Source organism: Mauremys reevesii, linkage group 19 (genome assembly GCF_016161935.1).
Source record: "Mauremys reevesii isolate NIE-2019 linkage group 19, ASM1616193v1, whole genome shotgun sequence".
Lineage (NCBI taxonomy): Eukaryota > Metazoa > Chordata > Testudines > Geoemydidae > Mauremys > Mauremys reevesii.
The window spans coordinates 20,189,047-20,209,217 of NC_052641.1; the positions used below are offsets into that span (position 1 = coordinate 20,189,047).

The 20,171-nt window shown below is 51.2% G+C and overlaps 1 protein-coding gene across 7 annotated transcripts in view; it reads right to left on the bottom strand.

The window, feature by feature from the left end:
* GPSM1 (G protein signaling modulator 1) overlaps positions 1–20,171 on the bottom strand; it is a 141,142-nt gene that overhangs the window by 52,306 nt on the left and 68,665 nt on the right. Inside the window, exon 1 of one of the 7 annotated variants that reach the window (XM_039507186.1) lies at positions 15,650–15,729. The exons of 4 other annotated variants lie outside the window; for them this stretch is intronic. In XM_039507186.1, coding sequence (XP_039363120.1) covers positions 15,650–15,665 — 16 coding nt within the window. In that variant the 5' untranslated portion in view covers positions 15,666–15,729. Of the gene's footprint in view, positions 1–11,023; positions 11,160–15,649; positions 15,730–20,171 lie in introns of those variants that run through there. 2 more of the 7 variants (XM_039507187.1, XM_039507189.1) reach the window with 2 other exon arrangements.

The window sequence follows — 20,171 nt, forward strand, 5'->3', positions numbered from 1 at the left end:
TCAGTTTTTGCGTTTTATAAAACCAGATACGTCCGCCACCACCTGATCTTAAAGCAGGCAGAAGCGACGGCCTTCATAAAATGATCTGTACTGAGATAAGCACATATTTGAGATATACTCATAAATACACCCCCTCTCTTTTAAACCACCTCGTCTCTACAAACACCCGTTCTTACCTCTTTACCTTTCTCTACCTCCCACAGACAGCCCCCCATATCTACCTATATCCAACACCCATTCCGACCTCTCTCTCATACACACATTCTGTATTTCCCTATATTTATACATTACTACTCACAGCCACCACCACCTTTGGGAGAGTTAAAAGCTCTCCCATTTCCTGGAGTGACTGAATTATGGAAAGTAGGTTCCAGCTTTGCAGGCCATGGATCCAGTTGTTTACCAGAATCGACTGAACTGGAAAATCCTGCCTTTTTCCTCTCCAATGTCCAGGGCAGGCCTTGGGAATGGCTCCCCTCGTGGGCAGCAGGAACTTCACTGCTCAGCATCTGGCCCACTGGCCTCTTGGTGACTTTGCATCAGGCAGTGAAAGAGAAGGGGTCTGGCCCGTGTCTGCAGCGCAGGAATCCAATGTGACGCACTGGAACGCACGCGTCCGCTAGATACTCTCCAGCCTCGCTGAAGTGACGTTAATAGGTCAGAATCAGGGTGTGTCTTGTGTACTGACAGGAGGATCCAGGGACGTCTCACGACACCTCTACCACTTTTATCGTCCAGAGGGACTGTTTAATAACAACAAACCCTTGCCCTGCTCCAGCACCTTCTGCACAGGGCTACGAAAGCACTTTGCCCCATGAGATAGCCGGGGAAAGCGAGACCTAGGGAGGTTCAGTGACTTGCCCAAGATAATGCAGGTAATGACGGGCATTGGCAGAGCTGGGTGGGTGGAACCCAGGACAGGAGTAGTTCAAGCCGCTGCAACTCGTCCCTCCGGCACTTTGAGAAGCCGCGGCACTTCATGCTGTTGTTATTTGCCCTTCGCTGGTCACAACTAACAACCTTCACATAAGCCTTTCAAAACATGTTCTGTTTGTGTTTGAAAGGGGCAATACATTTATACGCATCTGTGGGCCACTGACAGACGTGTTTTATGGACGGCTTTCTCATTCTGTAAACCATTAGCTCTAAACTGACTGACCACCTTTGGGGTTTTAATTTGCCACTCATTGATGTTGAAAGGGATTTCCAGTGCCGTGTTTTCTGCAGTGAAATACTTGGGGGGAGGGGAGCAGATGGGCTTTAGAAGAAGACACTTGGAAAAGATGAATTATTTGATTTTAAAAGGCTTTTTATTGCATTTGTATCCAACCAAAAAAAATAGAGGCCCCAGTTCAGTAAATATTTACACGTGAGTAACTTTACACATGTTGTGAGCCACTCTGCACATGTGGGCAGGTCTGCCGGGTTTGCTAAGATTACTCCCAAGAGTAAAGTTACTCACATGCATTACGAGAGACCCACTTTGCTTGGAATTTGAGACTATCAAACAAGATTGCAAGCGTTTTATTCTCTGCTCATCTTCCAGGAAACATATTGATTCAAATGCTTCCCTATCGAGAATGGAATTTAATCGAACGTACGTGTGGTTAAGGAAGCACACATGACATACAAGGAAATCTGACAGTATCATGAATGTCTCAAGTGCTCCAGATATACAGAGATGTCCTGAGGAGAGGATTTTTCAGTCTGGATTAAGTTCATTTTACAGTTCAGGTTGCAGGAGGCTCAGGGCTATGATTCACATTCAGTGAGTTATGAGTTGTCTCGTAAAATTTCAGCTCCAATGGTGGATATTATTATTACTATTTATTTGTACAACTGCTGCAGGCACCCTATATAGGGGCAGGCAGTGTGCATACACACAGCGAGAGACAGTCCCAGTTTTACACTCCAAATACACAAGAAAAAGGGTCTTGTCCAGGGTCACACAGCAGGTCGGTGTCAGAGCCAGGCACAGAACACTAGTGCCCCAGTTCCCCACCCCAATGCCCTGTCCGCTGTACCCTGTTGCTGGCACTACAGCAATTGAGGAAAATGTGAGGTTCTCAGCTAGCATGGAACACAGAAGCTGTCCACAGCCCTGACCCAACAATCTGATCCGTGCAGCTGGGGATCTGTGATGCGTTGCACCCAGAATAGGATGTACAGATCCATACATGTCAATCAGTCTTCAGGATCAGGGACTCTAATTTTATCAGCAAGAGAGAGAGAGAAAGAGAGAGGCCCAAACCAGAACCTCAAATCCGAACACTAAGGTTGGATCCAAATCCCTGGATCGAGCCTGACACTGCAGTTTTGGGTTGGGTTAACAGTCAAAGCCAGAAGTTACCAGTTCTCCGGTCCAGATGCCAATGAAGTCCAAGATGGCAGGCAAATCCTGAGGTCACATCTCACAAGAACATCACCAAAGAGGCTGGACATCAGTAAGGATTCAGCCTCCAATGCAAATGGCAGCTCCTTAGCCCCATCTCTATACACTGTGCACCTCTAATAGCAGCCAATGCAGCCATTTCAGGTTAGCAGTTTAGTTGGAGTAACGTTACAGCTGTGACTGGGTACGGTTCCCTCGTTCCAGATACCCCTACGGATGGAGACTGGCGTTTATCTGGTGTTCGCTGTAGGATCTTGAACAACAGATGGAGGATGGGGAGAGCGCATACACCCGTAGGGGGCGGTGGCTCTGCAGAGAGAAGGCCTTCTTCCATCTAATCAGCGCTCATTGACAGAGGGAAGCATTTATGGGCACTCCGAAAGCTGTGCCGGCAAATTCCACTGGCAACGTGCCATGGATGCGCTTTACTCTGGCAAAGAGGCCAGCTAAACATGAAGCACCCCTTAGCTACCCCCTTCAGTGCCAAGGTTTCATCCCAGTGCTTCTCAATCCAAAGAGTGTCTTAGCATGTAGGTCATGCACAGGCCATGCTTTCCCCCCGGGCCAAGAGGCTATGGAGTGAGACCCTGGGTTTATACCCTAGTGCGGCACTAAGGATGCGTGATTTGGGTCTTCGATTGAAAAGTTCAGCCAAGCTCGCACCTGCCCTGTTTCTACGGGAAGGTTCTTCCCATGATGCTTTTCAGGAAAACGAGGCACAACCTCTGTGTCCACCTTGCCAGTGCTGCAGTCCCCAGCCATTGTGCAGCTGGGTCAGCTGGTTGCTGCCATAACGGCCTTTGAACATCCCAGCAGCACTGCAGGTCACCCCGAGCCACGGTTTCGCTGGTTCAAGGCGCTCTCTCAAGCATACAATATATGGAAGGCAAGAAGAAGAGGAACACGTTGTAAGATCACAAGCACGAGGCATTCTGCCTCCTGGTGGAAACAAGCACCACCGCCATCCTCTCATGCTCTGCCCTTTGTACAGCACTGTTTAATTACAACAGGCTGGGGAGGCGGTATGCTGGGGGAAGGAGTCAGTACTGACTCGGAAGGAAAGAGCAATAACCAACACTGCTTCCTGCAGCACTGGCATTTCCCAGGGAGGCCTCCCAACAGCTGGGCCCGGCCTTGCTTGGCTTGTGCACGGTTGCAGCGGTAGAAGCTCAATACAAAACAAGACACAACCATAGAAACCACCGGGAGGGGAAATCTCTCTTCACCACCACCTGTTAACAGGGATTTTCCTAATCGTGGTGATGAGACCCCACCTGTAATCCAGCCTCACCCGGAGTCGCTGTACCCCTCACGAGGCAAGCGTGGGCTGGGAGAGCTACGCTCTTTTAAAGACACCCTCCGTCTCCGACTGGCACCTCGGAGCTGCAAGGCTTTGATAAGATCCCACAGAACATGCGTAGCGGTGACTCAGGGGGCTGTTTAAGGAGCTCTCCTCAAGATGACATGTGCTTTGATGACTCCTAGGCTCCCCCACCCGCGGGGAGCTGCCTACTCCATCCCCGTTAAAGACAAAGCAAAGCCCCCTCTGGAAGTGTAACGAGCGGCAGTTCTATTTGTGGGACAGGGACATGTCGAGCCCCTGTGGGGAGGCTGTGCCGGATTAAACCCGACAGCGAAGCTCCACAGAAATCCAGTCTCTCAAGGCTAGAGGGCTAAAATGTTCTTCTACCCTCCCTCTCTCTGGCTCATGTGGCAGGGCCATGGTGCAGCTCACGTGGTTGGCTCAGCGGCTTGACCCAGTGCCACCCTGGGCACAAGAGCTGCCCTACAGTGCGCCAGCGTCGCCACAGATCACCACAAAACACGACACGCTTTGGCTTTGGCGCTCGGCACCCTTCAACGTTCACTCTTTCAGGAGCCGCTTCTCTCCCCCTTGGGGCCTGAGCCAAAGCCCAATGAGGTTAATTGAAGGACTAAAAGGGGTAAAAGGGATTCGAGCCTTGGGGTTCAGGATCTGTGGGTCGGCTCCTGAAAGGGGCTTGCCAGCCCCGTGCTATTTGAGCTCTAGCCCGGCATGCTCCCTCCCTCCACCCAGGGCATTTAAATTGCCCGGCTGGCAGATTTTGATGTAGGAAGTGTCAACGGCGGCACAGCAGCCCAGCCACAACTCTTGCTGTGCGTGGTGGCTGCCGTAGTGAAGACCTGCCGTGTATGTTTGTCCAGCACCTCGCACAACGGGGTCCGGCCCTTGGCGAGGAGATCTAGGCACTACCGTAAATACCAGTCCCCAGAATGGCCGCCCAGTTTTTGAAAAAACACCCACAAAACAGGCCCTGTAAAACTAGACTTGGCGTCGAGGGCTCAGAACTGTCCTGAGACGTGGTCTAGTGATTGGAATGCACACAGCGCGGCTCTGATCGCATTCTGCTGACACCTACCAGGGAAATCTGTGTCAAGCTAAAACGCCATCATTACAGCAACCTCTTCAAAGGGGGTGGGGGCGAGCGCACCAGGAGGGTGGGGGTGGGAGCCTGCAGCAGGAGCAGCAGCTCACTTAGAGCTTTAATTAGTCTTCAAACACATAATGGGTTCGGCTGCTGTAAATCCACTTGACCTCTCCTATTATCAACACTCCTCCCCGTGCCTGACAAAGGCTGGCACTTGCTTTCCCATTGCCCTGAGATAGCACAAATAACACAAATAATACTGGTTATTTACAGTAAACGGGTGCTGACAGGCCTCAAGACACAGAAACCCAACTGCTGGCCAAGGCCACTAAACCCCCGTCTCCTGTACCTGTAACCATGGGATAGTGACTGGGGATTTTCCCTTTTGACTTGCTAAGGGCTGCAAGGTTTGGGGAGGAGAGGAGTCCTGGGATCTCCTGGCACTTCAGTGGCTGAGTGTGCAGCAAGGAAGTGCAGTGAGAGGGTGGCGACTCAGCTGGCTTTCAGGCAGAACATGACTAGCTCTGGTTAAATTATCTGCAGAGGGGACGGTGCTGGACTGAGCCTCCGGAGGGTTCAGTGCATGGTGCTAGCAAATATTCCTTGAGGAACCTTCGGCCAATCTCTCTGGGCCTCAGTTCCCAATGATGAGCATATTCCCTTTCTCCCCCCACCTTTTTTGGACTGTGAGCACTTTGGGGGAGGGACTGTCTCTTCCCCTGGGTCCGTGCAGTGCCCAGCACAAAGGGGCCCTGATCTCCAGCATGGTCTCTGGCTGCTACAGGAAATAAATAATGACTGTGCCGGAGCCTGCAATGTTCAGAGAATCCAGCAAAAGTTGACTCCCCAAAGCCGGCTGCTGGACTCTTGTGTCTACAGAGTTACACAGGGACTCGATATTTTCCCTACCCAAGCAAATAAGACATTTCAGGGTGCATGTACCCGTGTCTGGGGTCTGCACCAGGCTAGGAAAAAATACAGCTCAAAATCCAATGGATAAAGATGTAGTGACAAGAAGCATGAGATCACCCCGTGGATAGGGGCCAGGATCAAACCTGGCTGCTTCCCAAGTCTAGCTGGACTCTCCTCCTAAACGCTGAGTTCCAGGACAAGGCTCTGCATTCTGGGCTCTTTCCTCGACATACCAAAAGCAACTAACTGGCTGGGAACATCAGGTATCCAGCCAGAGCGAACCCATTTCCGCTGGGAAGACAGGCTTCCAATGTGTTTGTGCTGCCTAGCTCTGGACAGCTGTATTCACTGGCATAAAGAACAGCAAACAACTGAATCAATATTAGAGCCTGAATGTTCTCCCCAAACTCCCCACGGTAACAGCTTTGAGGGATTTTTCTCCCCATGACAAAACTGTTCCTTTAAGATAAATATAATATACAACAACAACATCGCACCTCTCAACCAAGCAGCTTCTCAGCTGCTTGATTTGGCAGGAGATGCACCACAATGTTGTCACCCTAGTTCTACGCCCTCCGGCAGCCTGGCTCAGAATAGCATTAATAATATTTCACAAGTACACGGCCCCTGGGAGCCCGTCGGAGCTCAGCAGCCTGTGCGCTCCTGGAAGCCAGCCACCTCCATGATGGGCAGCCTGTGCTCAATGCCTTACGTAACTGGGGGAGTGGGCGAGGGGCAGGAAGGTTAAGAGGGAAATACTGGACAGGACAAGCCCTGCCTTTCCACACTGCCCTGAGATCTTTGATGGCCACACGGGACAGGCAGGACTTGAGATGGGAAAGCCTCCTCTGAGACGGTGAGATCACAGATGCATCATCCCCTGGTGAAAAGCGCATCTGACCTGCAGAGAAGTCAAAGAATGAGGCTATTCATTGCTGGACTTGGGTATAAAATGATTCCGTTTCTCATGGACTCAAGTGTTTGTTAAGGATCCGGTTTCTCTTTGCTTGTGGATAAGCCATTGAAAGAGACTTTCCTTCAGAACTGCCCCTACGGACACCCAGCTGCCCTATAATGCATGGCTTTTCCGTCCAAGTTTTCAAGGAAGCCGTTCAAGAAGGAGCGAGTACTCTTTTGGGAGGCTGCACATATTTAGTGGTAGGATAGAGGGATTCTGTCCCCTAATCTGACTCATGTGCATTTGGGCAAAGCCCTGTGCCTCTGTTTCCCCATCTGTAAAACCAGAGTGGACATCTGGCTCCCAGGCAGGGCTGCGGGAGGCGGCGGAGGCTTGCTGGCAAAGTGCTCTGAAACTCGAGGAAATTCATGAACCAGTACGGCCCAACCAGCAAAACCAAGGCTGGGGGGTTTGATTCTGGAAACCGGATTCCAGCCAAGCCCCTAACAATTTTGCATGGCCAAAAACAGAGTCAGGATGGAATCAAAGCCTGGAACTGAGAGAATCGGGAGCTGGATCTGAGTCCATCTGGAACTCCAAAAGCATCCAGGAGATTCACCTCTCGACTGGGCCGGGGGCCTAGATGCAGCAGTGCTCCAGGATCCAGCGTGACAGCATGATTATTAGGCCCGTGGTGAGTGGCCCCACAGGGTAGGGGTGGGAGGGTTTGCTTTGTGTTGATCAAGAGTGAGTCCCGGGGGCCATTCAAGGAGCAGCAGGGTTGGACTCAGAGGAAGAGAACCCCACCTCTCATCTGAAGGGGGGGCGTTCTCTTTGGGGCTCCCCAGGATAGCGGGGAGACAATAAGGTAACCTCAGGGCCCTGGGAGGAACAGGCAGCCCCTTGGCCTGCTTCAGGAGAGCTTAGAGCTTCTTACCCTGCGATTATCAGCTTGTGGAAATAAGCAAGAGATCAAAAAGGAGCCGAGCCTCAGCTAAGCAGTGACATGCTGTAATTAACACGGGTGGGGGCTTCTGAGGCAGCTAAACAAGCACAATTAAGGCAGCTGTGTCCTCCAGACTGATTCAGGGTAAAACAAACAGCAGCTGGCCCAGGCCACTCATAGTCCTGCAGTTCCTCCTCCAATGCCCACAACACCGGTCCCTGAAAAGAGGCCCCTGACCCATACTCCTGGTGCTGGCTTCTCACACGCACTGCCGTGCGTTAGTAACACAGCCTCTGATTAACAGGGCACCGTCTGGCCAAGGATCAGAGCTGCTTTCTTCACAAAGACATCAACCTGATGAGAAGGAACCAGCCGCTAATGGGCCGGCGCGCGAGAGAGCTCAGTGACCAAACGGCTGCTGTTCATCTCGGAGGATCCACCTTGAAGCGTCCCATGGCAGTGTGTGACGGGAGGTGGGTGGCAGTGCTGGACTGTGGGCTCCCCCACGGGGAGTGTCATCGGTGCTACCCATCCCGGGGAACTCCCACTCGCTGTGCTAAGCTAGTTACAGCTGTCCTGAGTGCTTGTCTACTGGGCCAGCCCTTCTGCTCGCATAAACCAGTGAGATTCTGTGGCCTGTGTTGTGCAGGAGGTCAGACTAGATGATCTAAATGGTCCCTTCTGACCTTAAAGTCTACGAGTAAACCAGTGTAGCTAGCATGGAAGTCAATGGAACCATAACAATTAACACCATCAGAGGATCTGGCCTTACTCTGTTCACTGAGATGATAAAGGAGAGACCTCGGTCATCAAGTCGTCTCTGTAAAACCCTTTGAGTGATACAGCATTAGCCCCTTCTCCACCATATTAAACCCTTCCCCATGAAAGAGGAAGCAAAAAAGTCTTGGAGACAGAATGCCCTCTGCACTACTCAGGCCCTCAGATACTGTAGTGATGGGGCCATAAAAGTACTTAGATGGGGAATTTCTCTTTACATCAATTATTTTTTCTTTACTATAACAAAAAAAACAGCAACCCCAAACCATGGCTAGGTGCTTTAAGCTATTGATAGTGAGACCCTGTGCATCTCTTGCAGGGCAGCGTCATTCTGTATGAGTGAGAAAGAACCATTCGTCATCTCCTCTCAGATCCCTTGTAGCCCCAGGCACCTGGCCTGGTGGGTGTATTCTTACATTTAACGGTGCTATGTATTTCAGTTAAGAACATCACAACCATGGCCACTTCCAATGCCCTTGGCTGGACAAGGAAACTGCTTACCGAACGTGAAACTTTGAACCAAACACAGCATATACCAGGAAGCCAAGATGCAGGTGTAAATGGTAACAGGGCTCTCGTGCTACCATCTAAAGATGGACTCCACCAGTTCAAAGGTAAAAACTTTTATGAGGGATTAAATATTCCCACAATTATTAGCCTTTCCCAGAATTAGAAGTTTGGAAGGGTTCCTCAAAGGTGCCATGGGAGGCCATAGGAGGCATCATCTGACATCTCCGGCCATATGTACATGCATATGCCATGGGATGCCAGAAGAGGCATCATCTTGGCTCATCATTCTCTCCAATGCACCAATCCCTGACAGCAGAAGACAAGCTGAGCAATGTCCTCTGACATCTAGAAAAATGAACACATTCGTTTCATTAGCTCATTGCCTTCCATTGTGACCTGAACAAGACTTGCTGTACTATACACCTATGTCAGAAAGGAGATTTGCTTAAGAACAGAGGCAACTGGAGCTAGTTATGAAGCAGGCTAGAAGGGGAATCAAGGATTCTGAAACACAGGACACATATTTTTAAATGGCATTAAGACAGAATTGGTGGCACTCTCAACTGAGCATCCCAAACAATTGAAATCTGAATGGCTTTAGCTAGAGGCTCAATCCCCAATGATTATTTAGAATAGGCTTGTGGTTTAACAGCTGCGTAACGAGACAGTAATATTCCTGCATCACTAGTGTGCTAGTGCTTTACTGGAAGGTGTGTGGGAGAGGTTCCCTGCCCTACAGAGCTCATACTATAAATAAGGTCATCCAGTCTAAATATCTATTAAACAGCTGTTTGATCATCATAAACAAGACCAGTGTGTGTCCTCCCTCATGCTTGGATCAATCAGAAGTAACTCTGGTGAAATCAAGGGAGTTTCACCAGTGTCAGAGCTGCCTGAGCCAGAGAAGAATAAGGTGCAGACAGCTGGCACGGCCACAGATGAGCAGCATTTCTGAAAATCAGGCCACTTATGTAGCTAAGTATGGAGGTAGCAGCGTAACATCAGGCACCTAGGACTGACAGTGCTGTGAGTGTAGTCAGGAAATGTGAATGAGCCTTGGGCAGCTGGGTTTGCTAGACGAGGCGGAGGCTTTCCTCAAGTGAGGGCTAGTAGGAAAGGGTTAAAATCTCTCCAAAGCTCTTGGGTAAAGGTGACTGGGTTTTTTTGCAGCGGTGCCATCTTGAATCCCTGCTAAACCCAGTGTGAACTGCAGGAATGAGTTCAATGCTTGAAGAGACCACTTACGGATCTGGGGCAAAAAATTGGTCCTGCTAGTGAAGGCAGGGGGCTGGACTAGATGACCGTTCTAGGAGATTGGTATATCTCCAATTATTTTATATTTTATTTTTTTTTATTCTCTCCTGGGCCCCTCCCTGGGCTTCCCTGTGCAGAACAGATCAGCTACCCTGTTTGCACCAGGCTCTAAACACTCACTGATCACCTGGCCCTCAATAATTGCGGGCAGTGGCCCCTGGTATTCCTGTCCAGGTCCTCAGGCCTACCAATGCAATCTCGCTGGACTAAGTGCAGGGAAGGATGAGGGAATCATGCAAGGAGACAAGCGATAAAGCTCTCCCAGAGCCCAAGCTGTCACATGCTGGTCCCGTGCTCTGCTTCCTGACCATTGGAAGCAGGGTCACTTAATGTCCTGCAATGCTGCTGCTGTCAAGCAAAGTGGATTCAGGCTGACTTGCTGCTGGGTATGAAAGCACAAAAACAGTCCTGGAGCAGCTTTCACTTAAGGGATGCACTGAAAAATTCCAGCTAGCTAGCTGGCTGGCTGGCAGGGACAGCTCTCTGCCTTCTGTCTAGCATCTCCACCCCCTTTTGACATGACCAAACCCCCTTCCCTTCCCATCCCTCTGCCCAGCTGGCAGGTTTCCCCAAATCCATGCCAATTTCCACAAGGGAGAGAACAGCCACTGAGGAGCTGAGGGGAGCGAGAGCAGGAGCTCTGTAAGGCCCTGCTCTGTTTAATGTACCAAAGAGACCTGAGCAAACCCGTGTGGGGAGTCAGCACTCATTAGGCATGTGGGAAGCATAGCCTAGTGGTCTGAGCACAGATCTAGGAACCATGACCTCACAAGTTCTAATCTAGATCTGAAAATGACTCCCCTCCAGGGCCTTGGATGAGTCATTTAACCGTTCTGTGCCTCAGAGTGCACAGAGATCAAACTCACCTTCGTCACAGCCATGCTGCGTGGATCACGAAGTGCCATGCGCTAAGGCCTGTCTTACTATTTAGAGCAGAGCCTGAAAAACAAGGCTCTGCCAGGCAGGTCCGAGCCAGCTGTGCCCCTGCCCGGGAAGCCATCTCTCTGCTTCCGAGCGGTGACACCCCACCCCCACCGCCAGTCTCTAACGGGAGCAGCGAGCACACATTGGGCTGTTTATGCCTCCTGCTCTCTGGATCCCATCCCAGCACAGGACAATGTTTTCCATTGTTGGCAGCTGCCTTGGCTTTCCCTCACTATTTGCACAGCAGGTTCCCTTCATTTTCTCCAAGCAGCAAAAACCTGCCAGTAACCAGCTTTTAACTTGCCCCTCCTGCCACAAGAGGCTCTTTGGCTTCATAGCAGGCGTCCCACCTCGGGTAGAAGCCCCTCTGAACAGCCCTGCCAAAGGCCGTCCCCGGCTAAAGGAAACTGACTGACAGCTCTCTGCTGCCTGCCGGCGACAAGGGTAAAACGCTGGGGCCAGGTGGACGTCTCAGAGCTGGAACCTTTTTGTCATTCCACAGAGTCCCAGTGCTACACAACACAGTCTCACCTCTCTCAGCTGGGCTCCGAAGTGCCCTGCTGGGCTCCGGAACAGCGGGAGCCATAGGCAGCCACAAGGGTTCACCTGTCCTTCTCCCCTGGGGTATCTGTGAAAGAGGCCGGAGCCCAAGCCTGACCTCCCGCACTGAAAAACAGAACAGGTGCAAGCCGTGCAAGGTCTCCCGCCTGGTCCCATTTCCCAAGCCCCCAGTCTGCTTCCACGAGGCCTGTCATCTTCCAGGAGTGAACGGGGCATGTGGTTTCCAAGGCCCGTTCTTCCCTCAGTCACTCTACTGAAAGTGCCAAAGAGGTGCCAGGTGTGAACACATGTCCACTAGGCACTGAATTCTCCTATGTGATACCAAAACGACCTATCTGAACCCCAGGTAGAAAATAACCAGACGCAGCATCATTTCATGCACAGAGCTCGAAGTGCTTACAAAGGTGGGTAAGGCATCTCCCCGTTACAGACAGGGAAACCGAGGCAAAGAGACGGGAAGTGACTTGCTCAAAGTCACATAGCAAGTCAGGAGCAGAACCAGGCATAAACCGGAGCCTTCCTACTCCCAATCCGGCGCCCTGTCCCCTGGACCATAATCCCCTAGGCCTGCTGGAAACGAGGAGGGGAGACTGGAGAGGAAGGGGATGTCCTGGCCGCTCTTCTCATTCATAATAAAACAGGTTCTGGGGGGGAGACTGCTTGTGAGCTCCTATCAGGACGCAGAATGACTGCTCTGTCTGCACACGGCCATTGCAACGCCAGTCTCTAAACCAGCGGTTCTCAACCCATGTACTATATGCTGGTCTCTGTGCGCTACGCAGGCCGCATCCTCACAACATATATACCACCTGTATGGCCCTGAGGATGTCACATGGGCCGCAGCTGGGTGCTGATTGGGCTCTAATGCTCACTGCTTTCTGACGTTCTCCGAGTGAACAAATTCTGTTCCAGCCCAGACCCAGCTGGCTGGGTGGTAAATACCACACCTGAATAACTGCCTCACTTACACAGAGCCAGTAGGCGCCGCCAGTCCCAGCCAGCCAGAGCACCAGCCCTACCAAAGCACCTAGTCCGTCCCCAAAGGCAATGCAAGGCAGCTCCCTGCAGGACCCTAAGCTTCACAGGGGTCACCGCTGCCCCGGGGATGCAAAGTGCAACGCAAAGCAGCCGGATATAGAGAGACGGCTCAACCTCTTGGCCCAAGAAGCAGAGTAGGTGGGGGAAGGGCAGGGTCCTGTGCGGAGCTCTCTCAAAACTGGTGATGGGCCAATCTCAGGTTTGTCTGGGATGAGCCCTGACAAGTGTGGACGGCACAGAAGCCTCCATCCTGCGACCTCTGAAATCAAACGCAAACCGCGTACTGCTTAAAGCAGAGGCAGCACGGTACAGTGGACCTGGTTCCTATTCCTCTCTCTGCCCCTGCCTCACTCTGTGACCTCAGGCAAGTCATGTCACTGCTCCGTGCCTCAGTTTCCCCAGCTGTTCATTGAGGACGAGGAGACTCCTTCTCCTTTGTACAAGGCTTTGAAGCCTATAGGTGTAACGGGCTCTAGCAAGTTCTACGTGTTCTTTACTCAGAGGGGAAAAGTCCTTGTGTCAGAAATCTCATGAGAACAGGTTCTCTAGGGAGATTCACGGCCTCTCTCTTTCCCCGACACTCACTGATTTTGTGAGGAAGATTCTCCCTTTCTGGGGGGTGAAATTGTGGTCCGGGCCCAGATGCTGGGAAGAGACTCAAAGGCCTTCTAAAGGCATCAGTGAAAACAGAAGATGAAGCTCCCTGCACGTGCCCACCCCTAGCAGTTCAGTGGGGGAGTTTCGGGCAAAGGGCCTGGTCAGTTACATTTCTCCAAACTGATTCCTCAACCCAGCAGTAACTGGGTGAAATTCGCGAGACCCTGTTATGCCAGAGGCCAGACCAGATGATCTAATGGTCTCCTCTGATCTTAAAGTCTATGAAACCTCAGTTCCCTAAATAAAAATAGAAGTGCCAACCTCTCCTGAGCAGATGTACTGCAAAACCTTTTGTTTTCCAGTTCTGCTGTATTCAGACCCACATACCCCTGCTCAGAGGAACGACTATAGCCCATTTATTAGCTCTGTCTTTGTTCCTCTGGCTTGCTTTTGTTTGCTGCTTTAAGCTCGGCATGTTTGGGTTGCATGACAAGGTCGCTGATTTCACAAGACTTTTACAGCCGCCATCCCGCTCCTCTGGCCTCCGGCTTTGTCTCCAAACAGCCAGTTGTTCAGGGAATATTAATTAGATCACAAGAAAACCAGCAAGAGGAGCCAAAACAGCAGAAGAGACGGATCAGATATGAGCCTTTTCCAAACGCAATGCGATGCCCATTAATGAGACGCGAAAATAACCAGCAGTAAACGTCCGTAGTTTGATGATACAGCTGGCTATGTTTCAGTTCCAGGCCCAGATTCATGGAGACCATAAGCGAGAAACCGCCAGAGGAATTTAGAAAGCAATTCAATTGACTTCAAACAGGTAGAATATTTCTAACAATGCTCCCCCTCCGCCATCTGCTGATTTTAGCATCCACCTGAATAAAGAGCCACTAAATTACCTTCCCCATGCTCTGAAATGGAAAGGGTTGGGGTTTTCAAAGAGCTTCTCACCACAAGATTTACTGACCCCATAAAGCGGGACTTGTCCCAACGTCAGTTCTACGTCTCGCCTGCTTCCTGGCACAGACACACATTTTCCTCTGTCCGTTCCCCGTGCTGTGAATTGCTGCTGTTAACGGTAACCCTGCTTTTATTACACACTGGGACCATCAGAGGCACCCAGGAACGTGCCTTGCAACCATTAACTGAGCCTCACTGCTCCCTTGCAAAGAGGAGCAGGATTAACCTCCCCTGTGCATCGGTGACTTCAGCAAATTCACGTGGGGAGGGAGTTAATCTAAGGCTATGGATACACTGAAATTAAAAACCCCTGGCTGGCCCAGACCTGCTGACCAGGCTCATGAGGCTCGGGCTAAGGGGCTGCTTAATTACAGTGTAGCTGTTCAGGCTCGGGTTGGAGCCTGGCTTGTAGGACCCTGCAAGGTAGGAGGGTCCCAGCTGCAGCCCAAACCTGAACGTCTACACCACAACTAAATAGCCCCTTAGCCCGAGCCCGCTGGCACGCACGGGCGTCTAGTTGCAGAGTAGATCTACCCAAAGAGCCAGGGACAGAACCCAGGAGCCTGTACTCTAATTCCTGTGCCTGAACTACAAGGCCATCTTTCCTCTCTTATTATACACACACAACTATTGTGAGACACACCCACACACCGGAATCACACACAGGGTCACTGCAAAGGCACTCATGCTGTGGCATCATTAACATTTACCCTAACAAATCTGAGCATTTCCTTGTCTCCCTTGAAGTGAAAGCTCATTCTTACACAGCACAAATACATGTTTTAGTAACAGCCCATGTCCTATAGTTGTTTCCATGGGTGCAGATACACATAGAGAGATACAAAGACAAATATGCATCTGTTCTACAGAGGAATACAGCTGTGAAAAACCTGTGTAGCAAAGGACAAAACCCAAGGGTGGGTTGTCAAAATTCATCTGGTTTGGGGCTTCACTGAAAGTCCTAACTCAGGCCTCGGTTAGGTGATCATTTCATCCACTGCTGAAATGCAGCTACATCTGGGGTAGAACATGGCAGCTTTTTAACACAACCTCTAGAGAAGCTACAATTTCTACTTTAACAGGAGGTGAAGAAGAATGCTTTATCCAATCAGGGAAGCTGCAGTGAGCAGGAAAATGAAGATTCAGCTGACTGATCAATGCTGTCCTGTGAGCGGGAGGAGAAGAGCACTGAGACATTGGACCAATACCAGATTTTCCAACTCAGGTGAAAAAATTCTGGCTTTTTTACCCCCACAGTAGAAATTGGTCTGTATCAGTAAACTGTAGCCAGATAATCTCCAACATGCTGGAAAATCCATAAGCCCCACTCCCCAATCACACTGCACCCAGCTTCTGGTAAAAGATGCTTCAGAAATTGCCCCGTCACTGAAAGAAAGGACAGTATTTACCTCCCCTCTCGGACATGCCCGAGAAGCTGCGGTGAAGTCTCTCCCTGGCAGGCCATAGTTCGTCAAGGAAAGCTCCGATCTTTGTCACAGGCCCACCGTTCACTCCCTCTCACTCCCGCGCTCCCCTCCGTCGGTCGCTTTTTTTTATTAATTCATTTATTTTTTTTAGAACATTTTGTCCTTCTCTTTGGAACAAACCTGACCCTGGAAACCCGATCACTGGCACCGCTGATGAATGAGGTCATTATAACCTATCAAAGCCTCAAACAAACAGGGCCGGCTGATTAACGCAGCCACTCTCTCGCTCTGTGATAATTAGGCACGTAGACCGGCATCGCTTTCAGTCACTCATAAACGCGCTCAGATCAAAGGGGGAAATGAAATCTGGCTTTGGATGTGAACCCTGCCCAGCACTAGCCTTGGCCTTGGAGGGGACAATGGCAAGGTCGATGGGCCTAAGATTTGCTGCCCCTCCCCAAGTCACTCCCTTGCATAATAATTAGTTTCAATGATCAACGTTCCCCTCCCCCGTCTCTCTTTAGCCCTGCAAAAGGCTTAACCCTCCCAGCACCGGCTGATCTCCTGGGGTTTGAGGTCTTGAGGACTGGGGAGCTAGGGAGTGGGAACAGTTTCTGGATGCTGGGCGGGGGAGCAAGCCACCCCATGTGCCTCTCCCTGGTGAGAAGCCCCATCGTCCTCCATGCTGAGCTCAGCTCCAGTCCTGCGTTCACTTGGGAACCAGTACGGGGGGAATCGTATCAGGGAGGCAGGTCTAGAGGGAGGAGGAGCGAACAGCACCAAGTACTGAGGCCCCAGCTCCGATCTTCCTGTCTCCATGGGGAAACAGAGCAGCTGAACTCCAGAGCTCTAATTATACATCTCGCCGTGTGGACGCAATTTTGGAATAAAGTGACATTTTCCCCCACATAGCTTAAACCGCTTCCAACGCAACATGGGAAAAAAAGGTCGCTTTTATTCCAGATCAGTGCGTCGGCCAGGGAGCTGCACCGCCAGAGCCACAGCAGTATAATTAGACTAGTACAGCGTGTTAGCAACCTCGGTTGCCAGAAAGATGCTGCCATTATCCAAAAGTTTCCAGTAAGCCAAAGGCCTGTGCCTGAGACGGCAGCATGGGGCGGTCCCAAGGGACCTGCTGCCTGCACAGGAGGTAACCGGGGAGCCCCGGCTGGCATCCGGTGCTGCAGGTTGGAAGGAAGGTGGCAGTGGGGAGGGGAGTCCTGGGGATACATGGTTCCTTTCCTTGCCCTCTCCCGGCTGCACTCTGCCCTGGCACCAGAGACCAGGCTCAGCACATCACAGCACTTCCTTCCCTGGCTGCAGCCCTGCAAACCTGCCTGTGGCCGGGGCTTGCCACAGGGAGCAGGGGCTACTGGGATGTCAAATGGTTATCAATCAACAGCACGGCAGCTGCCATTATGCAAATCCCATTAATGTTAAAGTGAGTGGGACGGGATCGGCTCCTGGGCTGGCGTCGCCAATGACCGAACGCAGCCTTTATTGGGATTGCAAATAGCCAGCATCCACTGTGTAGTTCTGCCTGTCAATTTCCCCACGTAGACAAGCCCTGTTATATACTGGGAGACCCTCAGCTGGCTGCCTGCCCACCAGCTGGGATTATCAAACACACCCAGTCCCCCCGAGCTCCATCGCACTAGAAGACAGATTAGGACAGGGCTGAGGCAACTTGGCCACGCCACGTGGGGGCATCTTGTCCTGCTGGGTCTGCTGTGTGAATAAACACTGTGCCTCAGATGGGCACCCAGGCACTTTTCAGCCACACTCAGCTGTCGCAGAACCAAAAAACAAGAAAGCAAATCCAACTTCTAGGTTAATTCCTGCTGCCATTCAAAATAGAAACATCTGCCAAAGGGAGGAGGCTTCTACTGAGGTGTCACAAACAATGGAGGACACGAGGTAATTGACAAACAGAGACGTGGAAGGACAGCCTTGCAAAATGAGGCCGATCGCATGGTTGGTATGGCTGCAGCATTCCAAACTAGCTTTGAGAGAGCTCAGCTCAGCTCCTGCTGCAGCACAGGACCTGAACCTGGCCAAAAGCGTTTACAGCTCAAGTGGAATGAATCCTCTGGAAAGGCCTTTGGTATTTCAACTCCAGGCTACACCTTCAAAATCAACAAGCAACGCAAACAGGGATGGCTAATTTCATTTCAGAATCACACTCAGACCGCTGCGAGATCCTCTTTCAATCTGCTGCCGAGAACAAAATAACCAATGCAAGAGAAAAGTGTCAGCCTTAATAAGGTCAAATTTAACTAACCAACAGCTCCCCTGGACGCTACTGCATCTATGGGGAGAAACGAGATCTGTCTGATGCATGAAAGATATTGGTGTAAGAGAGGCCATGAGGGGGATGGTATGATGGGATAGCCTAATTTTGGCAATTAATTGATCTTTGATTATTAGCAGGTAAATATGCCCAATGGTCTGTGATGGGATATTAGATGGGGTGGGATCTGAGTTACTACAGAGAATTCTTTCCTGGGTATCTGGCTGGTGAGTCTTGCCCACATGCTCAGGGTTTAGTTGACTGCCATATTTGGGGTCGGGAAGGAATTTTCCTCCAGGGAAGATTGGCAGAGGCCCTGGAGGTTTTTCGCCTTCCTCTGCAGCGTGGGGCACGGGTCACACTTGCTGGAGGATTCTCTGCACCTTGAGGTCTTTAAACCATAATTTGAGGACTTCAATAACTCAGACATAGGTCAGGGGTTTGTTATAGGAGTGGGTGAGTGAGATTCTGTGGCCTGCGTTGTGCAGGAGGTCAGACTAGATGATCATAATGGTCCCTTCTGACCTTAAGTTTATGAGTCTATGAGTATTCAGCATCGCTAGATATGAATTATTCTGGGGGTACTTTGACACTGGTTTTCGGCATGCTGAGGGCCCATTTTCATTGCGCTCTCCAAGAACACGCACACTGCAAGCACCATCCTTCCAGCCAAGAACTGCAGGGCACCATTTGGTGACATGCCGTGTTTTCCCCCTCACCCACAGGGGCCTGGGAACGGTGAGACTGGGATGAGATACGGAATCTAGCTATGAACACAGGCCATGTGGGGTCAGCCAGCCCATTGCCACCATGCTAAGTCGTGGCTGCCCCACTTCCAAAGAATGGAAACCCCGGAGCAGTGGTGAGGAGAGCTGGTTAGAACAGGTCGGACCAAATGGGTTTTCATCCGAATTTCCCTATTCGTCAAAACCAAAACCTTCCACGGAGACCGTTTGATTTCGATGAAGTCTCAGGAAAGCCAGGCAGGTTTGCGACAGACCCAGCCTGCTACACCCTGGGCAGCTTTCAAAACCTGCCCGGTGTCCTGCCGGTTCCTCTGTCTAACTCTTCAGCAACCCACCTGCCAGGCTACAGGGAAACCAGGATTCCAGAGTCTGCAGTCCCAGGGGCAGGGACTTCCAGGTCCTGTGGCCAAAGGCCAACCAGCCAGGCAGAGTGCCCTGGGGTCACTTCCAGGGTCCATGATTGCAGACCTCAGGGCTTTCCCTTTGACAGAGAATTTTAATTGTTTTTGTTTATATTCCTAATTGGAACAAAAGCAAAGTTGAAACATCAAAATCCTCCGTGAAATGGAATTGCCTTTCTCCACATTGCTCTCCTCCCTCGATCCGCCCCACCCCCAAATTGGCAAGGGATTTGCAGGGCTCTGCTCTGCTCCATCCTGGTTCGGGTTTCACTGCTTAGATCTGTAGGTCTATCAGGGGAGCATAGAGAAACCCCAGGGCGGGCGGGCAGAGGGAGAGGTGTGTGTGTGTGTGTGTGTGTGTTGTGGGGAAGAGAGAGCCTTTTCTCTTGGGAACCAGGGAAATGCCTGTAGAGCTTTCAGGGATGAGTCAGGCCCTGGGATGCTGAGGCATGTCACTCACTGCAGGTCAATGCAAGGGCTTGCTGGAGGCTCCTTCCCGGGGCGCCCATGAGTGGTCAGACAGCCAAACAAACAGTTACCGCCCTTTGGAAACTTGCATCGTCACCCAGAGCAGTCAGAGGGGCATCCGGAGCTCAGCAGAGTGGGGCAGGAGAGGAAGTAGTGGGTTTGTTGCCCGTCACAAGAATTTCATAGCGATGCTGTTAATCTGCATCTCTCTGCTCCCTGGAGCCCAGCTCTCCACCACCCTGCACCTTGGGTCATGTACACCCCTGTGCAGAGCGTGGCACCAAATCCGGACTCTGCACTCACTCACCACTGGCACTACTTCCCGCCCATGTGGCACTGCGGAAAATGATTCTGCAAGGGGCAAGGAAGGGGAGAATCAGGCCCCAGTCTTTTCTGGTGACAAACCACAAAACCCACTTTGTTCCCAACAATTGTCCTGGGCCTCCCTCCATCTGTGGAGCATTTAATGCAGCCATGCCCTATAGCACTCGCACCATCCTCTTTGCATCCTTCTCCCACTCCGGCTTTCGTGCCTTCTCCCACGTTGCTCCTGACGCCTGGAAATGCCTCCCTCTGCACACGCACCAAACAATCTCCCT